General features: G+C 38.2%; 1 protein-coding gene across 1 annotated transcript; it reads left to right on the forward strand.

Moving 5' to 3' along the window:
- The first annotated feature begins 1,009 nt into the window (after positions 1-1,009).
- Positions 1,010-19,325, forward strand: LOC119982257 (phospholipid-transporting ATPase 2). The gene is given in 26 exon segments (XM_038825548.1): positions 1,010-1,181; positions 2,067-2,277; positions 2,551-2,764; positions 4,140-4,256; positions 4,422-4,514; positions 4,600-4,774; positions 4,859-5,025; positions 10,790-10,894; positions 11,077-11,174; positions 11,285-11,427; positions 12,290-12,386; positions 12,536-12,645; positions 12,739-12,903; positions 13,229-13,383; positions 13,479-13,559; positions 13,700-13,820; positions 14,193-14,299; positions 14,608-14,739; positions 15,870-16,023; positions 16,159-16,276; positions 16,404-16,577; positions 16,723-16,774; positions 17,677-17,804; positions 18,101-18,251; positions 18,760-19,067; positions 19,069-19,325. Coding segments are annotated over 25 exon segments (3,315 nt in total). The 5' UTR covers positions 1,010-1,181; positions 2,067-2,152; the 3' UTR covers positions 19,094-19,325.
- Positions 19,326-20,446: the final 1,121 nt, after the last annotated feature.

The following is a 20,446-nucleotide window of genomic DNA, read 5'->3' on the forward strand; positions in this document are numbered from 1 at the left end:
AACAAAGAATCTTGTATTCTTTGTGATTTAATTAATTACCTTAGAATAACTAAATCTGAAGGTACGACGGAATGAAAGTCACCGACGGAAATTCAGATAATTCAGAGTCAAGAGGATAAGAAGAAGATCCACTTAAAAGGCACCGACGGGAATAACAGTCAAAGAAAGATGGCCCCCATCCGAGAATTCAGTGAACATGTCGGTAGTTGACACGTGTAATTCGGAATTTAAAGGGTAGGCGTGGAGGCGATGGGAGATGCTCCAATTCTCCCCCAAAAATCATGCAAAATCAGGATTTTTGTTTTTAAAAATGATATATTAGAGTTTAGGAGTTAAAAATTAATGTTTAGGATTTATAATTTAGAGTTTAGGGTTTACAATTTAAGGTTTAGAACTTAATTTTTAGTATTTGGAGTTTAGAGATTAGAATTTAAGGTTTAGGGTTTAGATTTTTTTCCCCAAAATCAATTATATTCTAACATTATGAACACTAAAATATTAATCATACATTTTTATTCATGATTTAATATAATTTTGAGGAAGAATTAAAGCCGAAATTGAAGCCCCTATCCCAACGTGCTATCCCGGCGTGGAGGCATAGGAAAACGGGGACAGATGGAGATGGTTTTGAGACAGAAGAAAGCCACTAAGAGAAAAACTTTCCAAGGGCACCAACCCCCGTAATGCATGGGCCATGAAAAGATGCGTCATTTATCAGGTCTTTTGTGTAGAAGAATAGTATTCAGATGGTTTGGGTTGGGGCCAGACGAGTTTGGAACTTTGGGCTAATGCGACAACAATAAAATCTGAAGCCTGAAGGTGCCTCCATGAGCCCATTTAAGGTCGGGTCCATGAACTAAGACCACAATATCTGGCTTGGGCTCGTTAAGAAGCCTTTTGTGGCTGCCTTAGCAGGCCTTTGCGCTAGCCACGTCAGCTCTTTTAAGTGGGTCCATAAACGACGCGATATTGACCCCGATTGCTCCGCATCGTTATAGGAAAGCTTCATACCACATCGAAGGGGGCACAGCGTTTCTCCAAAGTCAAACAGTGGAAGTGCACCTATACAATCACCGTGCACATTCTTCAACCGTTCAGAGTAGGAAAACGAAGAACGAAAGGCGAGCCCAAGGAGCAAGAACGAAAGACCAGGCAATCACTTACGAACTGCACCGGAAAAGGTACGATCCCTCTCTCGTATATTTTTCAGTTTAATTTTGAGTGTGTGAAGAGAAATTTGAATGAAAGTCCTGTGAATGTAACGATTACTTAAAATCGGGACTAATCGGAGCTAATTTGGAATCCTAATTCTTATTATTTTGATATGTACTTTGAAATTTAAATCGTTGTTTGATATTGATGAATCGGGATCTTGCTGTCTGTAGCTGGTTCCTGCGCGGATTGGCTGGTCATAATGTTCATTGATTGAGGAGTAAGATTTTGGCTACTTCGATTCATCGAAGTAATCTGAATCGGTAATTTGATTCTATAAGTTGATTTGGATTGTTTGAATTTTGTGTCTGAAAGTGTATATATGATAATACTTTGGTGGACAGTTCCTCATGAGCTAATTAAAGGTCATTGGAATTTATAAACCCAATATTTTAGCTAATTGTTTTTTTGTTCTTTCTATGTTCTCTGGAATGGAGAAGGCAAGTATGTGAAGGCTATGCACCTATTGGTTTAGTCAGGTTCTGTTTTTCGTAGTTTCTAAATCAAACACTTGAACTTGACAACTGCTTCATTGACATTGAGTGGGCAAATTACTCTTGTTTACATACGTGCACATTGACCTAAATATGTTATCGGATAATGGTTTCTGACGCACAGAACATCCGGTTGATTTGTGCTTGTGCTTGTGCTTGTGTGTGGTTGTGCCATTATTATTGGACACTGGAATGAGCAAACATTAATTTTGATGCTAATCTTTTGGGAACATGTGCTTCTTACCTCTGCAGCTTTAACTTATTAATGGATGGTTGACTTGTTATGCATGATTTTTTTTTCAGTATTTATGCATTGTATATAATTCCCCCTTTTTATAAATCGCGACTCCATTGTGGCAGGGCTTCAGGGCTTCTTTATGCTGTTCGATTTTTAGCAAAGCACTGGAAATATGTGTTTGTCATGATTAGTGGCTTCTAAGTCAACAATGAAGCGTTTTGTTTACGTCAATGATGATGAATCATCGCAAGATCTTTATTGCGATAACCGCATATCAAACAGAAAGTATACCGTGTTGAACTTCCTCCCAAAAAATTTGTGGGAGCAGTTCAGGTAATCTCTGATTCAAGACTAGTTCTTATTTCTCATTCCAGATTGGTTGAAGTCATCTATATTTATTCAAGGCATTGGTGAATGCTTTGAAAACTAAAACATAGTAGATATATAAGGAAAGATAAATTAGGGTCCATCTTTTATATGAATGATGTTGAGTTTGGACATTAATTCAATCTAGCATGTACCTCTTGCTGTATCTTTTTTCTGTTTCTTCATTTTCTTGTTCTACCTCCAACACTTCTTCTAATATATTTATTACTCTTGTCTCAGCCGGTTCATGAACCAGTACTTCTTGTTGATTGCTTGCCTTCAGCTATGGGCTCTTATTACTCCAGTAAATCCTGCCAGTACGTGGGGTCCTCTAATTTTTATATTTGCAGTCTCAGCATCAAAAGAAGCTTGGGATGATTATAATAGGTATCTCTCGGATAAGAAGGCAAATGAGAAAGGAGTCTGGGTTGTCCGCCGAGGTATCAAACAGCATGTATGGAAACACTTTGTCATTCTTCTTTCCTTTGGTCATTTACGTTTCAATCTTCTATCTAACAATGTGCAGGAAGAAGCTTCCAACACCCAAATTTACACTTGCATGCAGATAATTTGTTTTTTGTTAAGCTGGCTCTATTACCATGGTCTTCTGTCTTCTGTGTTTATGTCTATGAAATGCTACGAAGGAACTCTAACTGATAGTTTTTGTTTCTGAAACCCATCTTCATAGTGTTTAAGCTTTTGGGGCTAGAGCCAAAATCTGCTGCCCTTTTTATGTCTTGAAGTCACTGTGTATTCTCATTTTACTGCCATAGCTTAAATGGACAGCGCTTCTTCTTCATTTCCTGTCAAACCAAATGTAATGTTGCAATTCTGAAATTTCCTCTTGTTTGATTGCGCATGACCTGAAATTGGCATCCGTAGTTGCATGTCTTCCAAGAGTAGTTTTAGGTGAAAGTTTGGCATCTTTTCAATAACAATGATTTAAGCATTATGTGGCATGGTTCACTTTTTTCGTAAGCTCTCAGTCCATAAGATTTGTGGAAATTTTCTCACATTAACGTATGCTGTAAGAATGCTGATGTTCAAGGCCTCTGTCTTTTGCATTAAAGTGTGGGAAAGAAATATGTAAGATATCACACTGATATCTTTTTTTGACGGATATCACACCAATATCTTACTAATGAAGTATTACAGGCTTAATGTATGGTAAGAATATCCCCCAGGAGACACTGCATCTGCCACACTAAAGCACATGTTTATACTTTATCATAATATCGGAGACAAAATGACACTCTTCAAACCCATGACATTGTTACTTCATTTATATCAAGCTATATAAAAATATAGAACCAGACTGAAACTGAACTATTAAGGTAAAATATCCAATAGTTGTCATGGGAAAATCCGGTGGTTTGTAAAATGAACTTCCTTTAGTTTGCTACCTCTTGGTTCCAGATGTTAGATGACAAGAATGAAGTGGCAGTGGCGTATATTTTTTTTCGCGCAACCTCTAATGCTGGACATTGATCAAATGGATAACCTTAAGAAAGAATAGATGAAGAAGTGCTGGATCAGTTGGCTTGCCAGTATTTTAGTGCGAAATCTGCTTGCTTTTAGTTTGGCTCTCTTGTGTAGTTGAGAATTATTTGTAGTTTTGATGAGTCTATGGCCCATGGTAGTACAAGAATTTGTTTCCTTTCTGATTTTTGAGTCAACTTTTCATCACTAGCAAGGTACAATAAAAATGGGTGGGGACTTATATACTGTTCTCTAAATTAAGAGTCAGCTATTCTTTTTCCTTTATTGTTGGAAACTAATTGTTTGCTGTCATTTTCTTCCTTGTCCCATTGGTGGGATTTTGTCTATAGATCCAAGCCCAGGACATTCGTGTAGGTAATATAGTATGGTTCCGTGAGAATGATGAAGTTCCTTGCGATCTTGTTCTGATTGGCACTTCAGATCCTCAAGGCCTTTGCTATATAGAGGTAACAATGCAATTCTGTAAGTCAATATAAAAGTTCTTATGGTCAGTACACAACATACTAGGTGGATGGAGACTGTATGTTAGAATATGTGAAGGTTGCTGCCCTTTTTTTGGGAGAGCTTGTTGTAACTTTTAAATGAAGTTGACAATTTATATCATTTTGCAGACTGCTGCACTGGATGGTGAAACTGATCTGAAGACAAGGGTTATTCCTCCTGCATGCATGGGAATAGATCCTGAACTATTGCACAAAATCAAGGCAAGATTACTTATGTATATGTCAAGTTCATTGGCAATTCATTGTCATTTTTTGTTTGGTGAGTAACCGCAGTCTATATGGTCAGGGTGTCATTGAATGTCCCAGTCCAGACAAAGATATCAGAAGATTTGATGCAAATATGCGTCTGTTTCCTCCGTTTATTGATAACGATGTTTGCTCTTTAACCATAAAAAATACAATTCTCCAGTCATGCTATTTGCGAAATACGGAGTGGGCTTGTGGTGTAGCTGTGTATACAGGCAAGTCATATTTTCGTTAAGATTTTTGTTCTGAAGTAAATCATATTTCTCATTTATCTTGTATGCCCCCTTCTTTCTTTTCAGGCAATGAAACCAAGCTGGGTATGAGTAGGGGTATACCTGAACCTAAGCTGACAGCTGTTGACGCCATGATCGACAAGTTAACTGGAGCTATATTTGTTTTCCAAATTGTGGTTGTTATTGTTTTAGGCATAGCTGGGAATGTATGGAAGGATACAGAAGCAAGAAAGGTTTGTCATCATTATCAGCTTGTTTCCTTTTGAGTCAAGTTGCATATACACTAGATATTTGTTCTACCAAAGGTTATATAATCTCTAATATGTAAAAATACTTATTTTCGTTACTTTTTTGGGTGCCCCACTTTGCCTTTGACGATATATGTTTACATCTCTATAATTCAAAATTGTCTCTTAACCTTGATTTCTGCCAATAAAGAATGCTTCTTTTGGCAAAATTGTTCATTATGTCCTCAAAACTATTGCCTGTTTTCAGTTTCCAAAAACTTTGTTTTGATATCAATTAAGTATGTTAAAGTCTATTTTGTTTCATTTCTTTCATGTGCATGCTGGAGCTTTGCTTTAATACTTTAAATGGCATGCGAGGGGGTAAAAGAATTGAAACAGCATAAAACTTAATACACTTGATTGATCCCAAAAAATGTATTGGGATGAAACTGAAAAAGGTTGATAGAAGTCCTGGTCATTGCCAAAGAAAAAATTCTTACTATTTATCAATTTTATTGCAAGGAAGTAATGCATAGTGTTGAGAGAGAGTTGTTGGCTTTGAAGAACTTGTATATTTCACACACTTTTTCGTACAATCTTGCATACAAACCTAAATACAGCCTAGTGCATGTACAATGACTAAACTACCCTTATACATTCTAACACTCCCCCTCAAGTTGGAGCATAGATGTCAATCATGCCCAACTTGCTACAAATATCAGTTATTCGACTCCCTGGTAGAGCTTTAGTAAATACATCGGCTATTTGATCTTCCGTTCTAACATGGTTAAGTCGAACCATGCCTTGTTGGAGTTTCTCTCGAATGAAATGACAATCAACCTCAATATGTTTTGTACGCTCATGAAATACTGAGTTAGAAGCAATATGAATAGCTGCTTGATTATCACACCACAATTGCATAGGAGTTGAGTCCTTCATACCAATTTCCTCAAGTAAGTGACGAACCCACATAAGTTCACAAATAGACTGAGCCATGGCTCTATATTCAGATTCAGCACTTGACTTTGCAACCACACTTTGTTTCTTACTTTTCCATGATATCAAATTCCCTCCAACAAAGACACAATAACCTGTAGTAGACCTTCTGTCTATAGGACATCCCGCCCAATCAGCATCAGAGAATCCTTCCACCCCAAGGTTATTACGACCTTTACAAAGAACGCCACGACCTGCTCCTTCCACTCTATTGTGACCATGATCTTTATAAACAATACCGCGGCCTGGAGCACCCTTAAGATACTTCAAGATGTGAATAACTGCATCCCAGTGAGATGTCCGAGGAGACGACATAAACTGACTAACCACACTTACCGGGAAGGCAATATCTGGACGTGTCACTGTAAGATAATTAAGTTTCCCAACTAAACGCCGATATTGTTCTGGGTCACCAAGTGGAACACCATCTTCAGCCGAGAGTTTCACATTAGACACCATAGGTGCCTCACACGGTTTAACATCAGTCAAACCTGTCTCATTAAGTATATCAAGTACATATTTCCTCTGTGAAAGAAAGATACCTCGCTTACTCCGTGACACCTCAATGCCCAAGAAATACCTGAGAGATCCAAGATCCTTTGTTTGAAATTTGGTGTGAAGAAAAGACTTGAGCGCGGTAATACCTATACTATCACTCCCAGTAATCACAATATCATCAACATATACCACCAGAAGAATACAACCTAACTCAGATTGTTTGTAGAAAACGGAATGGTCAAGAGCACTCCGACACATCCCAAACTCAACAACCACTTCACTGAATCTACCAAACCAAGCACGAGGAGACTGTTTCAACCCATATAATGATTTCCGAAGAAAACATACTTTCCCAGACTCCCCCTGAGCAACAAACCCAGGTGGTTGCTCCATGTAGACTTCTTCAACCAAATCACCATGCAAGAAAGCATTTGTAACATCTAACTGATGTAAGGGCCAGTGATAGATAGCAGCAAGAGAGATAAATAGGCGAATAGAAGTGATCTTGGCAACTGGAGAAAATGTCTCTAAATAATCAACACCATAAGTCTGAGCATAGCCTTTCGCCACTAACCGAGCCTTCAAACGGGCCACAGAACCATCAGGATTCACTTTAACAGTGAAAACCCACTTACAACCAATAGAACGTTTACCGTGGGGAAGAGAAACAAGATCCCAAGTACCATTCTTCTGAAGAGCAAACATCTCAACCGCCATTGCTTGGCGCCACCCAGGATGAGAAAAGGCCTCTGAAACAGACTTAGGAACAGAAACAGAGTCGAGAGAAGAAATAGTAGATCGGGAGACAAGAGAAAGATGATTATAAGACACAAAGGAAGATATAGGATAGGTACAAGAACGTTTACCTTTACGAAGAGCAATAGGTAAATCAAGACTATCATCAGGAGCAGGAGGACTCGGATCTGGTGAGGAAGATGCAGGCGAAAGTTGAGTGTCATGGTCTGTCATAGATGCTACTGGAGAATTCACTGGCGGTGATGCAGCAGAATGGTGCCAGGTATGTCGAGAATACGTTTGAGTGATGGGAGGTCGGGAGGACTCAATATGAAGATCATGTCCAAATACTCTGTAGACAAGGAACTCATCCTCAGGAGCAAAGGAGGACGCAGAAGAATCATTAACATAAGGAGTAGATTCAAAAAATGTAACATCAGCGGAAACTAAGTAGCGACCAATATCAGGAGAGAAACAACGATACCCCTTTTGATGACGAGAGTATCCCAAGAAAACACATTTCAGAGAACGCGGATCAAGTTTAGTAACTTTAGGTCGGACATCCTGCACAAAACACACACAACCAAATATACGCGGCGGAAGACAGAAGAGAGGCTGAGAGGGAAACAAAACAGAAAAAGGTATACTTCCATCCAGAATCGACGAGGGCATACGATTGATTAGATAACAGGCAGTATGAACCGCATCAGCCCAAAAAATCTTGGAAACTTTCATATGGAACAACAGAGCCCTGACAACTTCCATCAAATGACGATTTTTTCGTTCGGCCACCCCATTTTGTTGTGGGGTGACAACACAGGATGACTGATGAACAATACCATTATGAACAAGATAAGAAGAAAGAGAGTCAGAAAAATACTCCTTGGCATTGTCACTACGGAAAATTCGAATAGAAGCATTATGTTGAGTTTTGACTTTAGCATGAAATGCACAAAATATAGAATATAACTCGGAACGCTTTTTCATTAAATATAACCAAGTCACTCGGGTAAAGTCATCAACAAAAGTAACAAAGTAACGAAATCCAGATTGAGACACAATTGGACAAGGACCCCAAATATCTGAATGAATCAACTCAAAGGGGGACGCAGCCCGTTTATTGACTCGAGGAACATAAGAGACTCGATGATGCTTAGCAAACTGACATGCCTCACACTCTAATTGGGACACTGAACCTAAAGACGGACAAAGAAGCTTTAATACGCTTAATGACGGATGACCAAACTGACAATGCAACTGGTAGATAGAGGTAGTACTAATAGAAGCAACTGGCCGTGGCACCGATGAAATGTCAGCAGCAAGAACGTACAGACCATTAGACACACGACCTCTACCAATAATCTTCTTCGTCACCAGATCCTGAAACACACAATGATCAGGAAAGAAATGAACAGAACAATGTAAAGCATGAGTAATTCTACTCACAGATAATAAGTTAAAAGGAAAGTGAGGCAAGCATAAGACGGAAGAGAGAGATAAAGTGGATGTAGGTAAGGCTGTACCACTCCCAAGTACAGGAACATTAGAGCCATCGGCTAGAGTGACATTTGGTAGAGTGGGAGACGACTGAAATGAAGAAAGGATACCTGGATTGCTAGTCATATGATCGGTGGCTCCAGAGTCAATGACCCAATTACCGGAGGATGAGGAAAGGCAGGCAGTTGCATTACCTGACTGAACCAGATTGACAGTCGATTGGGTAGCCTGAAATTGAGCAAACCGAGCATACTCATCAGCCGAGATCATAATATGACTATCAGACCGGGATGCTATGGAAGAAGACACAGCTCCAGTAGGAGTAGGCAATAGACCCTCCTGGGTAGCAACATTGGCGAACCGCGGAGGTGCAGATGGTTTACCATTCAATTTCCAACAATATTTCTTCAAATGACCCTGCTCCCCACAGTGATAACATATCCTAGGACCTCCACGCCCTCCATTATCATGGCCACCCCCACGCACTCCTCGACCACTACTACGACCACCTCTATTACCACCTCTATTACCACCAGCTGGTGGTGTCCAACCCAATAAAGCAGAAGTATCGCCAGAGAACGTAGATACTCCAGAGGATTCTTTACCATCCTTACAAACTTTGCGCAACCGAGAAAACACCTCAGCAAGTGAAGGAAGAGTAGACCCTGTAAGAATTTGAGATCGAGCCACTTCATACTCGGATTCTAATCCTGCAAGAAAACACTGAACCATGATCTCCTCTTCCTGTTCCTGCATTTTCTTCACATCAGCTAATATAGGATACAAGGTCTTCTTCTCCTCAAACATCCGCTTAAAATCAGTATAATACTCAACTAAAGTGCGTCCCTTCTGATCAGCTCGATACAAACCAGATAATAGATCATGAACATGAGATAAGTTCTGCTTACTGGAATACAAGGACTCCAAATATTCCCACAACTCTCGGACAGTATCACAATGACCAACCATGTCATCAACAGTGTGCTCCATAGTATGTTGAATCATAGTGAACAATTTATCATCTTCTTTCTGCCATTGAGCCCTTGCTGCAGGCTCTATTGGTGGATGATCAGTTAAGTGCTTCTCCATATCAATACCTGACAAGTACCGTCTAATGACCCGTTTCCATTGACTATAATTAGTACCATTCAGTTTCCTATCTGTAATGCGATGCCCAGTTGTTACAATTTCAGTGAATGCCTTAGTTTCACTAGGACCAGCCATTGTAATCAGCTCAAAGAAATCAACAGAAAGCAACTTTTTTTTTTTTTTTTTTTTTTTTTTACTCTGACAGCAACTCTCTCACGGATCTACTCACGGGAACCAGCAGAATGTTTTCCCAGTAATGACAGAAATACTACTCCAGCAATTCATACTTCCATTTTATGAATTCTTGCATCCCAGAATACCAAAAAAAATAGACTTACGGGAACCAAAAAAAACTTACAGACCAAAGCCACACGCTGCCCAGGCCAGACCAGTCGCACCAGCTGCCCAGACCAGAACCACACGCTGCCCAGGCCAGACCAGTCGCACCAGCTGCCCAGACCCGACCAGTCGCACCAGCAGCCACACCAAGCACCGATCTGGAATCGACTCCCACTCTGAATATAGAGCCTAGATTCACAAAACAAAACAAGATAACGACTCGATTTCACCTCTGAAACTGGAACCAGACCTTGATTTCACTGCACCAGGTAGCAGAACTAGAACCAGACTCTGAGAGCAGCTCATCGCTCATCGCTCATCGCACCAGGCAGCAGGATCAGAACTAGGACTGCTGAGATCGACATAGGCTCGCGACTACCATCAGCTCCGATACCATGTTGAGAGAGAGTTGTTGGCTTTGAAGAACTTGTATATTTCACACACTTTTTCGTACAATCTTGCATACAAACCTAAATACAGCCTAGTGCATGTACAATGACTAAACTACCCTTATACATTCTAACACATAGAAATCCTAAGATAAATTGTGAAAGGTTTTCTGTTGCAATGTTAACTTTCAGTTGCATACCCTTGTTATGGTATTGGTGTTTTGCAGCAATGGTATGTTCAATATCCAGATGAAGGACCTTGGTATGAACTATTAGTCATTCCTCTGCGGTTTGAGCTTCTTTGTTCCATCATGATTCCCATATCCATCAAGGTAATTGTTGTGTATATTATGCTTTTGGATTGCAATGTCTCTTAGTTATTTCACACTTATCTTGCTTTGAAACCATAAATTATTTGGACAACTCAGTGGCTGAAACATGGTTAAGTTTTGTTAGGAAAGTTTCCAACCACAATAAAAAAGAAATCATGATTTTAATTGCCTTTATGTGGCAGGTATCTCTGGATCTTGTGAAGGGCTTGTATGCAAAATTCATTGACTGGGATGATCAAATGGTTGAACAAGAGACTGGTATTCGAGCTCATGCAGCGAAGTGAGTTTAGTGATCGAAAAAAGAGACAAAATTCTACTTGGAATAACATAAGAAATTTAAGTCATATGTCATCACTTATCTCACTAGGGAGTGTTTATTCTACGTGGCAGCACGGCAATAAGTGAGGACCTGGGACAAGTGGAGTACATTTTGACCGACAAAACTGGAACTCTTACAGAAAATAAGATGATATTTAGAAGATGTTGTATCAGAGACATTTTCTATGGGAATGAGACTGGAGACGCATTGAAAGGTATGTTTGGTACCTTGCAGCATGCTGAACTTTTGGTTACTAAGTTCCTATGCTCAAATATCTGTGCTTGTTTTGAATTCAGTATGTCATATGAAACTAGAATACAATTTTAAGCAGCAATTTCAGCAATTTTCAGGGGGATGCATCTATAACAAGTCGTTTCTTTAAGTTCCAGCTCTGAATATCTTCGATTTGCTATTTTTGAAAATGCCACGTGCATCTTCATCCAGTTGATTCCAAAGTTCAGCAGACTATGGTCCTGTACCTGTTTTATCTCGATTGATTTATATTGATTGCATATGCTTGCTTTGTAATTTTGGTCTAAGTGGAAATGGAAGCTAAGGCATGACAATGGCATTTACTTGTTGGGAAATTTATATTACTTTATGGTTATTGTCTTATTGATTTCTTTTTGGTTTAAATGATAAATTAATGGATTTGCTGTACAATGGCTATCAACTGTGATTGAACTTGGCAAAGTTTTTTCCATGAGCAAAGTTTTTGCATGACTTGCAAGTGTGTTGGCTCTGGAGGTCACAAATTTATTTTAAAGTTGTTTAGCATGTAGCCCTCATTCATCCTTTAGTTTTGATTTTGGGTACCTGCCTTTCTGTTGTAATCTAGTACAGCTATGTGCTCAGCTGTGCCAGTTTTTTTGCTCCAACTAAAACGCCTCAGGTTTTTAGGTTTGTGAGTTGATTCATCTACATAAACTATAAAAGTATGAAGCAGATAATTTGATGGCTTTTTAGCTTTTTATTTCTAGTGTATTACAAGCATGTGCTTATGTCAAATTGTCAATATGCTGATCATCTGATTCGCAAAATTTACCATCTATTTAATTTTAGCTTTTGACACACAGATGTGGAGCTACTTGATGCAGTTGCCAAAAGCTCTCCTGATGTTGTTATGTTTCTTACAGTTATGGCAATATGTAATACAGTTATACCGATGCAAAGGTACTCTAGCCACTTGTTTTGGATAGAATTTCTGCCATACTTGGATGCGTATGATAAAGTCAAACCATTTCATATGATACAATATAACATGCTCTAGGACTTAATGCATATGTTGTCCTGAAGTTCATTCATCCTCTTTTGTAATCCAGTAAAACTGGAGCTATCTTGTATAAGGCGCAGTCTCAGGACGAGGATGCTCTTGTTCATGCTGCCGCTCAATTGCATATGATTTTTGCGAATAAGAATGCAAACATTATTGGTAAAAGACCACTCATTTATTGGCTGTTTGAAGGAAAGATGTCTCTGATAGTTTAGATGATGATATTCGTTGCATAATTTTAATATGTTGCAGATATCAGATTCCATGGTTCAGTAATTCAATACGAAGTGCTGGAAACCCTGGAGTTCACCTCCGATCGCAAAAGAATGTCAGTTGTGGTGAAAGACTGTCGAAATGGGAATATTTTCCTTTTATCAAAAGGAGCAGATGAAGCAGTTCTTCCATATGCTCGGGCTGGTTAGTTTATTTTTTTATGGCTGTAATTTGGGACTAAACAAGTGTGACTGTCTCGATTATCTAAGTTAGAAATATTCCAACTCGATCCACTTTTTAAGGAGCCTGTTTTTGTGGATAAACTTTTTCTGCTCTTCATCATGCTGAACCTATAATGTTATTTTAAAAGTAGTCTATGGATGTAGATCATGGTATTTGTATTCGGATTAGTCTGCTTTTGCATTTATGAAGGGTTGAAGAACGAAGTAGAATTATCATATTAAATAGTGCATCTCTTATGGCATTGGCTGATTGGCCACATGTTAATTGATTAACGCCCTCGCCTCAGGACAACAAAAAAGGATATTTACTGAAGCTATAGAACAGTATTCCCAAATTGGATTGCGCACGTTGTGCTTGGCTTCGCGTGAACTAAAAGAAGATGAATATCAAGCATGGTCTGTGATGTACAAGGAGGCCAGTAGCACATTAGTTGATAGAGAGGTAAAGGGTCTATATGTCCTTTTTTAGCTTTTGATGGCACTGGATCAAGTAGGCAATCAATACACTTGACTTCTTCTAGTTACTAATGTCCACAGTGGAGGATTGCTGAGGTCTGCCAAAGGTTAGAACATGATTTTGAAGTTCTTGGAGTTACTGCCATAGAGGATCGCCTGCAGGTAAAAACTGGCATACTTGGCGGGATGCAGTTCATTTTTGGCATGATTTTATTAGCTGATTAATTTCAAACTGTAAGCAGCGCCACAAAACACTTTTAGATTTTAACGTGTGTCGTCTTTCTTTTTTAATAATTGTCAAGGATGGTGTACCTGAAACAATTGAGACCCTTCGAAAAGCAGGAATAAATTTTTGGATGCTAACTGGAGACAAGCAGAATACTGCAATTCAAATTGCTCTTTCATGCAATTTTATTTCCCCAGGTATCATGACCTTGTTTTTGCAACTACTCCCATTGCTGGTTCGGGAACGATATAATCTCTTCTCTCTATGATGCGAAATAGGAAAACTTTCAATTTTAATAAATTTAGTGTTTCGTGTACTACCTTTTGTATCTCATTCCACCTATATAGTAATGTACTTGGGTTTCTGAATTCGTCCCTTCCTAGTTTTTTTACCTTTCTTTAATTTTTTTTTCTCTCTTTGGGATTGGGGATGGGAGGAAGGGAGGAATTTTTTCGTAATGGGGTTATTAATGGATCCAGTTTTTGCCTAGATTTTTTGTAAGAATATCCTGCATTGTCTAATTCTATGCACGTTAATCTTTCATTTTCTTTTCTCCAATTCCTTGACAGAGCCAAAGGGTCAACTTCTGTTGATTGATGGCAGAACTGAAGGTGAAATTTGCAGAAGTTTAGAGAGAGTCTTACTTACAATGAAGATAACAGCTTCAGAACCTAAGGTATTGCCAAAAAGCTCAGGTTTTTTTTTTTTTTTTTATAATTTTATTTCACATTTGTCTATAGGTTCCTGCCTTCATTTCTCAAAGTGTGTCCAAGTTCTATTGGTAATTTGGTATTGCTTCAATTGTTTGAAGTAACTATTGGTATTGATGTGAATGCCCCAATCCAACTAGTTAACTTATTGCCTTATTGGGTTGAATGACAAAGTAACTAATCTTAACAATTGCATGGGGTTCTGCTTGTCTTATTGTCCTCCTTATAGTGGTTTTGAGAATGAATTTATAATATTCTCCCACGCTTTTAACAGGATCTGGCATTTGTTATTGATGGCTGGGCTCTTGAAATTGCTCTAAGGCATTACAGGAAAGCTTTTACTGAATTAGCAATACTGTCAAGAACTGCTATATGTTGTCGTGTAACGCCATCACAAAAGGCACAGGTGCTCTTTGTTGCTGCGTGTATTTTTCCTTATTCTTGCTCAATACCATTTAGTTCAATCTTTAACTGCATTTGGATTTATGTGCCTTTTTAATGTAAAATTGTCTACTGATGCTTTTGCTGCAATAGTTATATCTTTATTTTCTTTCCCCGATTTTTAGTATACACTTGTGTTAATTGAAATAGAATCATTTGTGAACCACTTATTTTGAAAGGATGTAAATCAAAGGATGAACCAAGACAGATATATATTTTAAGGCTTTGTTTCATTTCATGCTTTTCTTTTACAGTGTTACTAGAGTTACAAATTTATTACTCAATTTGGTTTCTGAGAAGCCTTTTTATTTATAAATCCTTTTTCCACTAGGATATTTTTACAATTTTACTATCATGTTATGTTGGAGAGATGTCGTAATCAATCTTTTGTATAGTAATCGCTTTACAATGAGTTGATTTAAACTGGTGAAAAATCATCTTATTTAAACATTTATATTATCAGCTACTTTTTAACTTGTTAAAACTTGGTTTAAGCAGCTTAAAAAATTGGAACAAATAAGGCTTTATCCAGAAGTCAAACACTTGGGGATGGCATGAGTCAAATTCTACGTTGGCTCTTCTATCTTTTCCCTTCCTTGTGGAATTCTTAAGAACTTACAAGCAATATATTTGTTGGTTACTTGGCCTTGGTGCTTGATGCTTAAAGTGGCTGCAAAGCATAAATTAATTTTGATATGTTGTGATGCTATATTTGAAAGACTGATTTGATACCACATGACCAGTGCTATGTGTGTGTGTGTGTTGGTGCGTGCATGCGTGTGTAAAAAGTTCTGATTGATGATATCATGATAACACATTTTCCAACTCCTTTTGACTGAGGAGAGGCAATTCTGAGAGATAAACATAAATCTTCTATTTCTTCCTCAACTGTGGAATAAACCATTTTCCTCTCTGTTCCAGGTGTCCAGCACACACCTTCAGTGTAATACTCGCTGTTCTCATAAAAGATGATGTGTGCTGACAGCCATATATATATATATATATATATATATATATATATATATATATATTTGTTTCTCTCGTGCACAGGGAATGATAATTTAATATTTCTATTACATGATACTACTTTTGCAGCTTGTGGAACTCTTGAAGTCATGCGATTATAGAACATTGGCTATTGGGGACGGGGGTAATGATGTTAGAATGATTCAGCAAGCTGACATAGGTGTTGGCATTAGTGGGAGAGAAGGATTGCAGGCAGCAAGGGCTGCTGATTATAGCATTGGAAGTATGTCAATATTTGTGTGTGTACTATTATTGCGATTATGCTTATCTTTATTTTTAATGATGTGATCACTCATGTCTTCTTGTCGAATTTATCAGATATTATTTTTTTACAATTCGAACTGCTCTTGGATTACAGAGTTCAGGTTTCTGAAAAGATTAATACTTGTCCACGGGCGATATTCATACAATCGCACAGCATTTTTGTCCCAGTATTCCTTTTACAAATCCCTCTTGATTTGTTTCATACAGATATTGTGAGTTCCTATGTTCCTTTTTTTCCCCTTGCTTTCTGGTTTTTGGTTCTCCTGAATATTTTATTGCACACACCTATCAATATCTGTTTCTTTTTTCCCCTTCTGAACTAAAACCAGCATGCTTCAGTTTTTCTTTTATTTCAGGTGTTTCTGGAACCAGCCTTTTCAATTCCATTAGCTTGATGGCATTCAATGTTTTCTATACCAGTATTCCTGTTCTGCTCAGTGTCCTTGACAAAGATCTTAGTGAAGGAACTGTAATGCAGCATCCTCAAATTCTATTCTACTGCCAAGCAGGACGGTATGATGTTTTTTTTATATAACATTTTTCTGTTTGTGAGGTCCGAAGTTGGGGATGTTAAATTTGGTAATGTGCTGCCTCTAGGTTATGTTTATTTCTTTTGGCTAGTTATCATAAATCTGATTCGTAATCATTCTTGACACAGGATTCTTAATCCTAGCACATTTGCTGGATGGTTTGGCCGGTCCCTTTTTCATGTGAGTATTGTATAAATGGATCACTTCTTTTATCAAACATTGTTAGACCTCATGCTATGTTTCAAAATCTTTCATCTTTACAACCCTGGACATTTTCCTCATGTGGAACATCCAATGAAACCTGAAGGAATCCTAGTTCTGGTATCATCATCAAATCTCTCTGTGAGAGACTAAAACTCATGGAAAATTAGATACAGTTTATTTATTAAATGATAAAAGAGGTGCTAGTGAGAGATTTTATCATTGGAACTTGGAAGCATGGTGATAACGTAATTATATGAAATTGAAAGGCCAATTTCCAACTCAAAATGAGGTTAACAAAGACGAAATGTTTTGTTAAAAGCTAAAAAGGTAAACACCACTTGTGCACTAGGCTCCCACAGAGAAGGAGGGATCAGGGGAGGCTAGATGTATGTAACCTTACTCCAGTAATGCAAAGTGGCTATTTCCAGGATTTGGACATGTGACTGCCAGGTTTGCAGTAAAGTAACCTTCCATCCCTCTCAGAGATGAATTGTTTTGTTAATCTCGTCGAGTTTTATGACCAATTTCTAAATTTATGTGCAATCAAAATACTAAATGAAAGCATTATTTTACATCTGTTGAGTGAGTGATTAGAGGAGATGTACCAGCCAAAATTAAAAGTGGAGAAAAGAGAAGGATCAAGGAGAGTGATTGCAGAACTGCAGAAGTCGGTGATTGTGATACACTGTCCCTGTGTGGCAAGGTTGAACTTATAGAGACATCACTTTGCATTATCTATAATTTTTTGATAGTTTTAGTGAGACGTCTTCATAAACTTATATTGGTTTGGCATGCTGCCCAGGAGTTTTTAACCTTTGGAAGTTGAAAGTTCTCATGATGTATTTACGCTTTTTGTTTACTGACATGGTGATTTGCAGGCAATTGTTGTATTTTTTATCAGTATACATGCTTATGCCAATGAAAAAAGTGAAATGGAGGAGTTGTCAATGGTTGCACTCTCTGGATGTATATGGCTACAAGCTTTCGTTGTGGCGTTGGAGACTAAGTAAGCTTCTGTTTTATATATTGTTTTGTGTACATATTATTCTCTATGAAATGCTACGAGGCAGTGTATCAAGTATCAACCAAGAATAATGGAAGATTTGGGGGATTTAGAAAAAAGTATTAAATGACTCGTATGATATTTTCGCAAAATATAAGTTTTCTTCTCTTTTAGATTATTGGGATCCTTGATCTAAATTCAAGTCATCATTTTCTATATGATTTTGTTTTTCCAAAGCCTTGCCACAAAGCTGCGATGAAGTGAAACTTATTTTGATTGTCTTGACTTCTCACATGCAGCTCTTTTACGATATTACAACATCTAGCCATATGGGGAAATTTGGTTGCCTTCTATATCATCAATTGGATCTTCAGTGCCATCCCATCATCAGGGATGTACACAATTATGTTCCGTTTGTGTGGACAACCATGCTACTGGATAACTATGTTTGTAAGTCTTACTTGGTCACAATATGTATCGTTTCAGTTTGGTGACAGCTTCTCTCCGGATACTCTCTCATACCTTTGTGGCCATTTCATGGTACAAAGGACTGCAGCAGTGACCTAGGACCTTGGGTAGAATTCATAATTGTTGATGTAGGATGGTGCCACTGCAGAGAATACCCCCATGTTCACTAGTCTCTCTGATCCATGCTCGTAGGATGTACGGAGTCAAGTCATTGATAATTTTTACCAAAGATTGGCTTACATAGTCTTCATGCTGCATTACTTGAAGCATATCTGATGATCCCATTACTCCTGCTTGGGGATTGGTCTGGGGATCAAATCCTCCTCCTTGCCTCATGCCATGCTTGGTAGGAAGGTTGACTGGTCTAACCCATTATTCCTTGTTTGATATAAACCGAGAAACCTGAGAGAATCGATGCCAGAGAGAAGCCTAATTCATCCTTCGTAATCAAAAGTTTTATGTACTTATTTGAACTTTAATTCTATTGCAGCTTATAGTTGCAGCAGGGATGGGTCCAATTCTAGCTTTGAAGTACTTCAGGTACACATATAGGCCAAGCAAGATCAACACGCTTCAGCAAGCTGAACGCATGGGTGGGCCAATCTTATCTCTTGGGAGTATCGAGCCACAATCAAGGTCAGTTGAGAAAGATGTTTCTACATTATCGATCACTCAACCTAAAACCAGAAATCCAGTATATGAACCTCTATTATCAGATTCTCCGAATTCCACTAGAAGGTCCTTTGGACCTGGAACTCCATTTGATTTCTTTCAGTCACAGTCGAGATTGTCGTCTTCAAAGGAATTGTAAGGACAACTCATAATGATTAGTTTAGCGGCTTTAAGATAATCATATAGATGGCATATTAGATTCTTCATCCATTTGAGGTTAAACATATACTCAAACGGATCATGGAGTTATTTTTGGTTCTCTAGGCTTGTAAAAGTACCTCATTTTCCTGTACTACATGAATACTGCAATATGCCTAGATGATTGAGCTCCACTGTGTCATTGACAAGGAGAGACAGAATAAAGGAAGATAAAATTATCTTGAATGCATGATATAGACACATGACAATGCGATCACATTCATCCAAAAATATTCATCCCATGCCTAGCAGTTTCAACGTTATTTCCTGCACCTAGTCTTTACTATAGTTGGAGCGGGATTTAGAAGAGCATGTTGGACTGGGGAATTGTTAGTTATAAAAAAAAAAATTCTTCAATTCCTTGCCTTTAGAAGAGCCAATTATCCAAGCAAAAGAAAACGAAAATGGCCAAGAGCTTTAGAGGAGTTTTCACTCATTTTACTGTCAACGCAGAAATAGATTCATGTGACTGCCATCCTGAGCCCTATCGAGTAAGATAAGATGGACAGGTACTGCAGAGCATGGGCGTCTTGGTCCCATGAACATCATTGATATCTTCCTCTTCTTTTGAAGCAATGTGATAACAAATATATAGGCAGGTGGGGGACCCTGGACCCTATCAGGAGTCATGGTAGCATGGGCTGCTCCCCTTCCTCCACACCATTTAATGTATCTGTGACATTCACCACCAAACCCAGCAAGCATTGCATATTCTAGCCATGACCAGCAAACCTAACTAAAAACACACCCTTATGGGTCATGACCATGACATCCTACCTGTCTCTCTGGTATAAGTACCCTTCCTAGGAAACAAGTGATGTGCTACCATTAAGAGGTGCATTACCACACTCATAACAAATTGTTTCTCTTCATTGATGGCACCGGCTGCCGGATACACACACTTCATTTGAACTCTGTCATGACATGACTATATCGTACATCCAAGAGTTAGACTTATATAAGTAAAACCCTAACATCTCTCATGCATATCACGTTTTATGGGCTTAAGAATCAATGATGACAACCATGAAAAATAAATCTGTGTATGTCTATGACACATATGGAGGTCATGAGTTCGATTTAATCATAAACAATACCCTTGTACTTTGGTCCAACTGAGCCTTGTCATCTTTTAAGAAAGTTTTAGAAAAAATAAATATATACATATAATAAGTTCAATTCTTCTTCGCCTTACACAAAAAAAAAAAAAAAAGGTACAATTCTTCTTCCTTCTTTTATTGTTTTCAACCAATTCTATGCCTTGAAACATCTAGAAGAAACAGCCAAAAGCAAAGCGTATGATGGGT

The sequence above is a fragment of the Tripterygium wilfordii genome, chromosome 17 (assembly GCF_013401445.1).
Source record: "Tripterygium wilfordii isolate XIE 37 chromosome 17, ASM1340144v1, whole genome shotgun sequence".
NCBI classification, from domain to species: Eukaryota; Viridiplantae; Streptophyta; class Magnoliopsida; order Celastrales; family Celastraceae; genus Tripterygium; species Tripterygium wilfordii.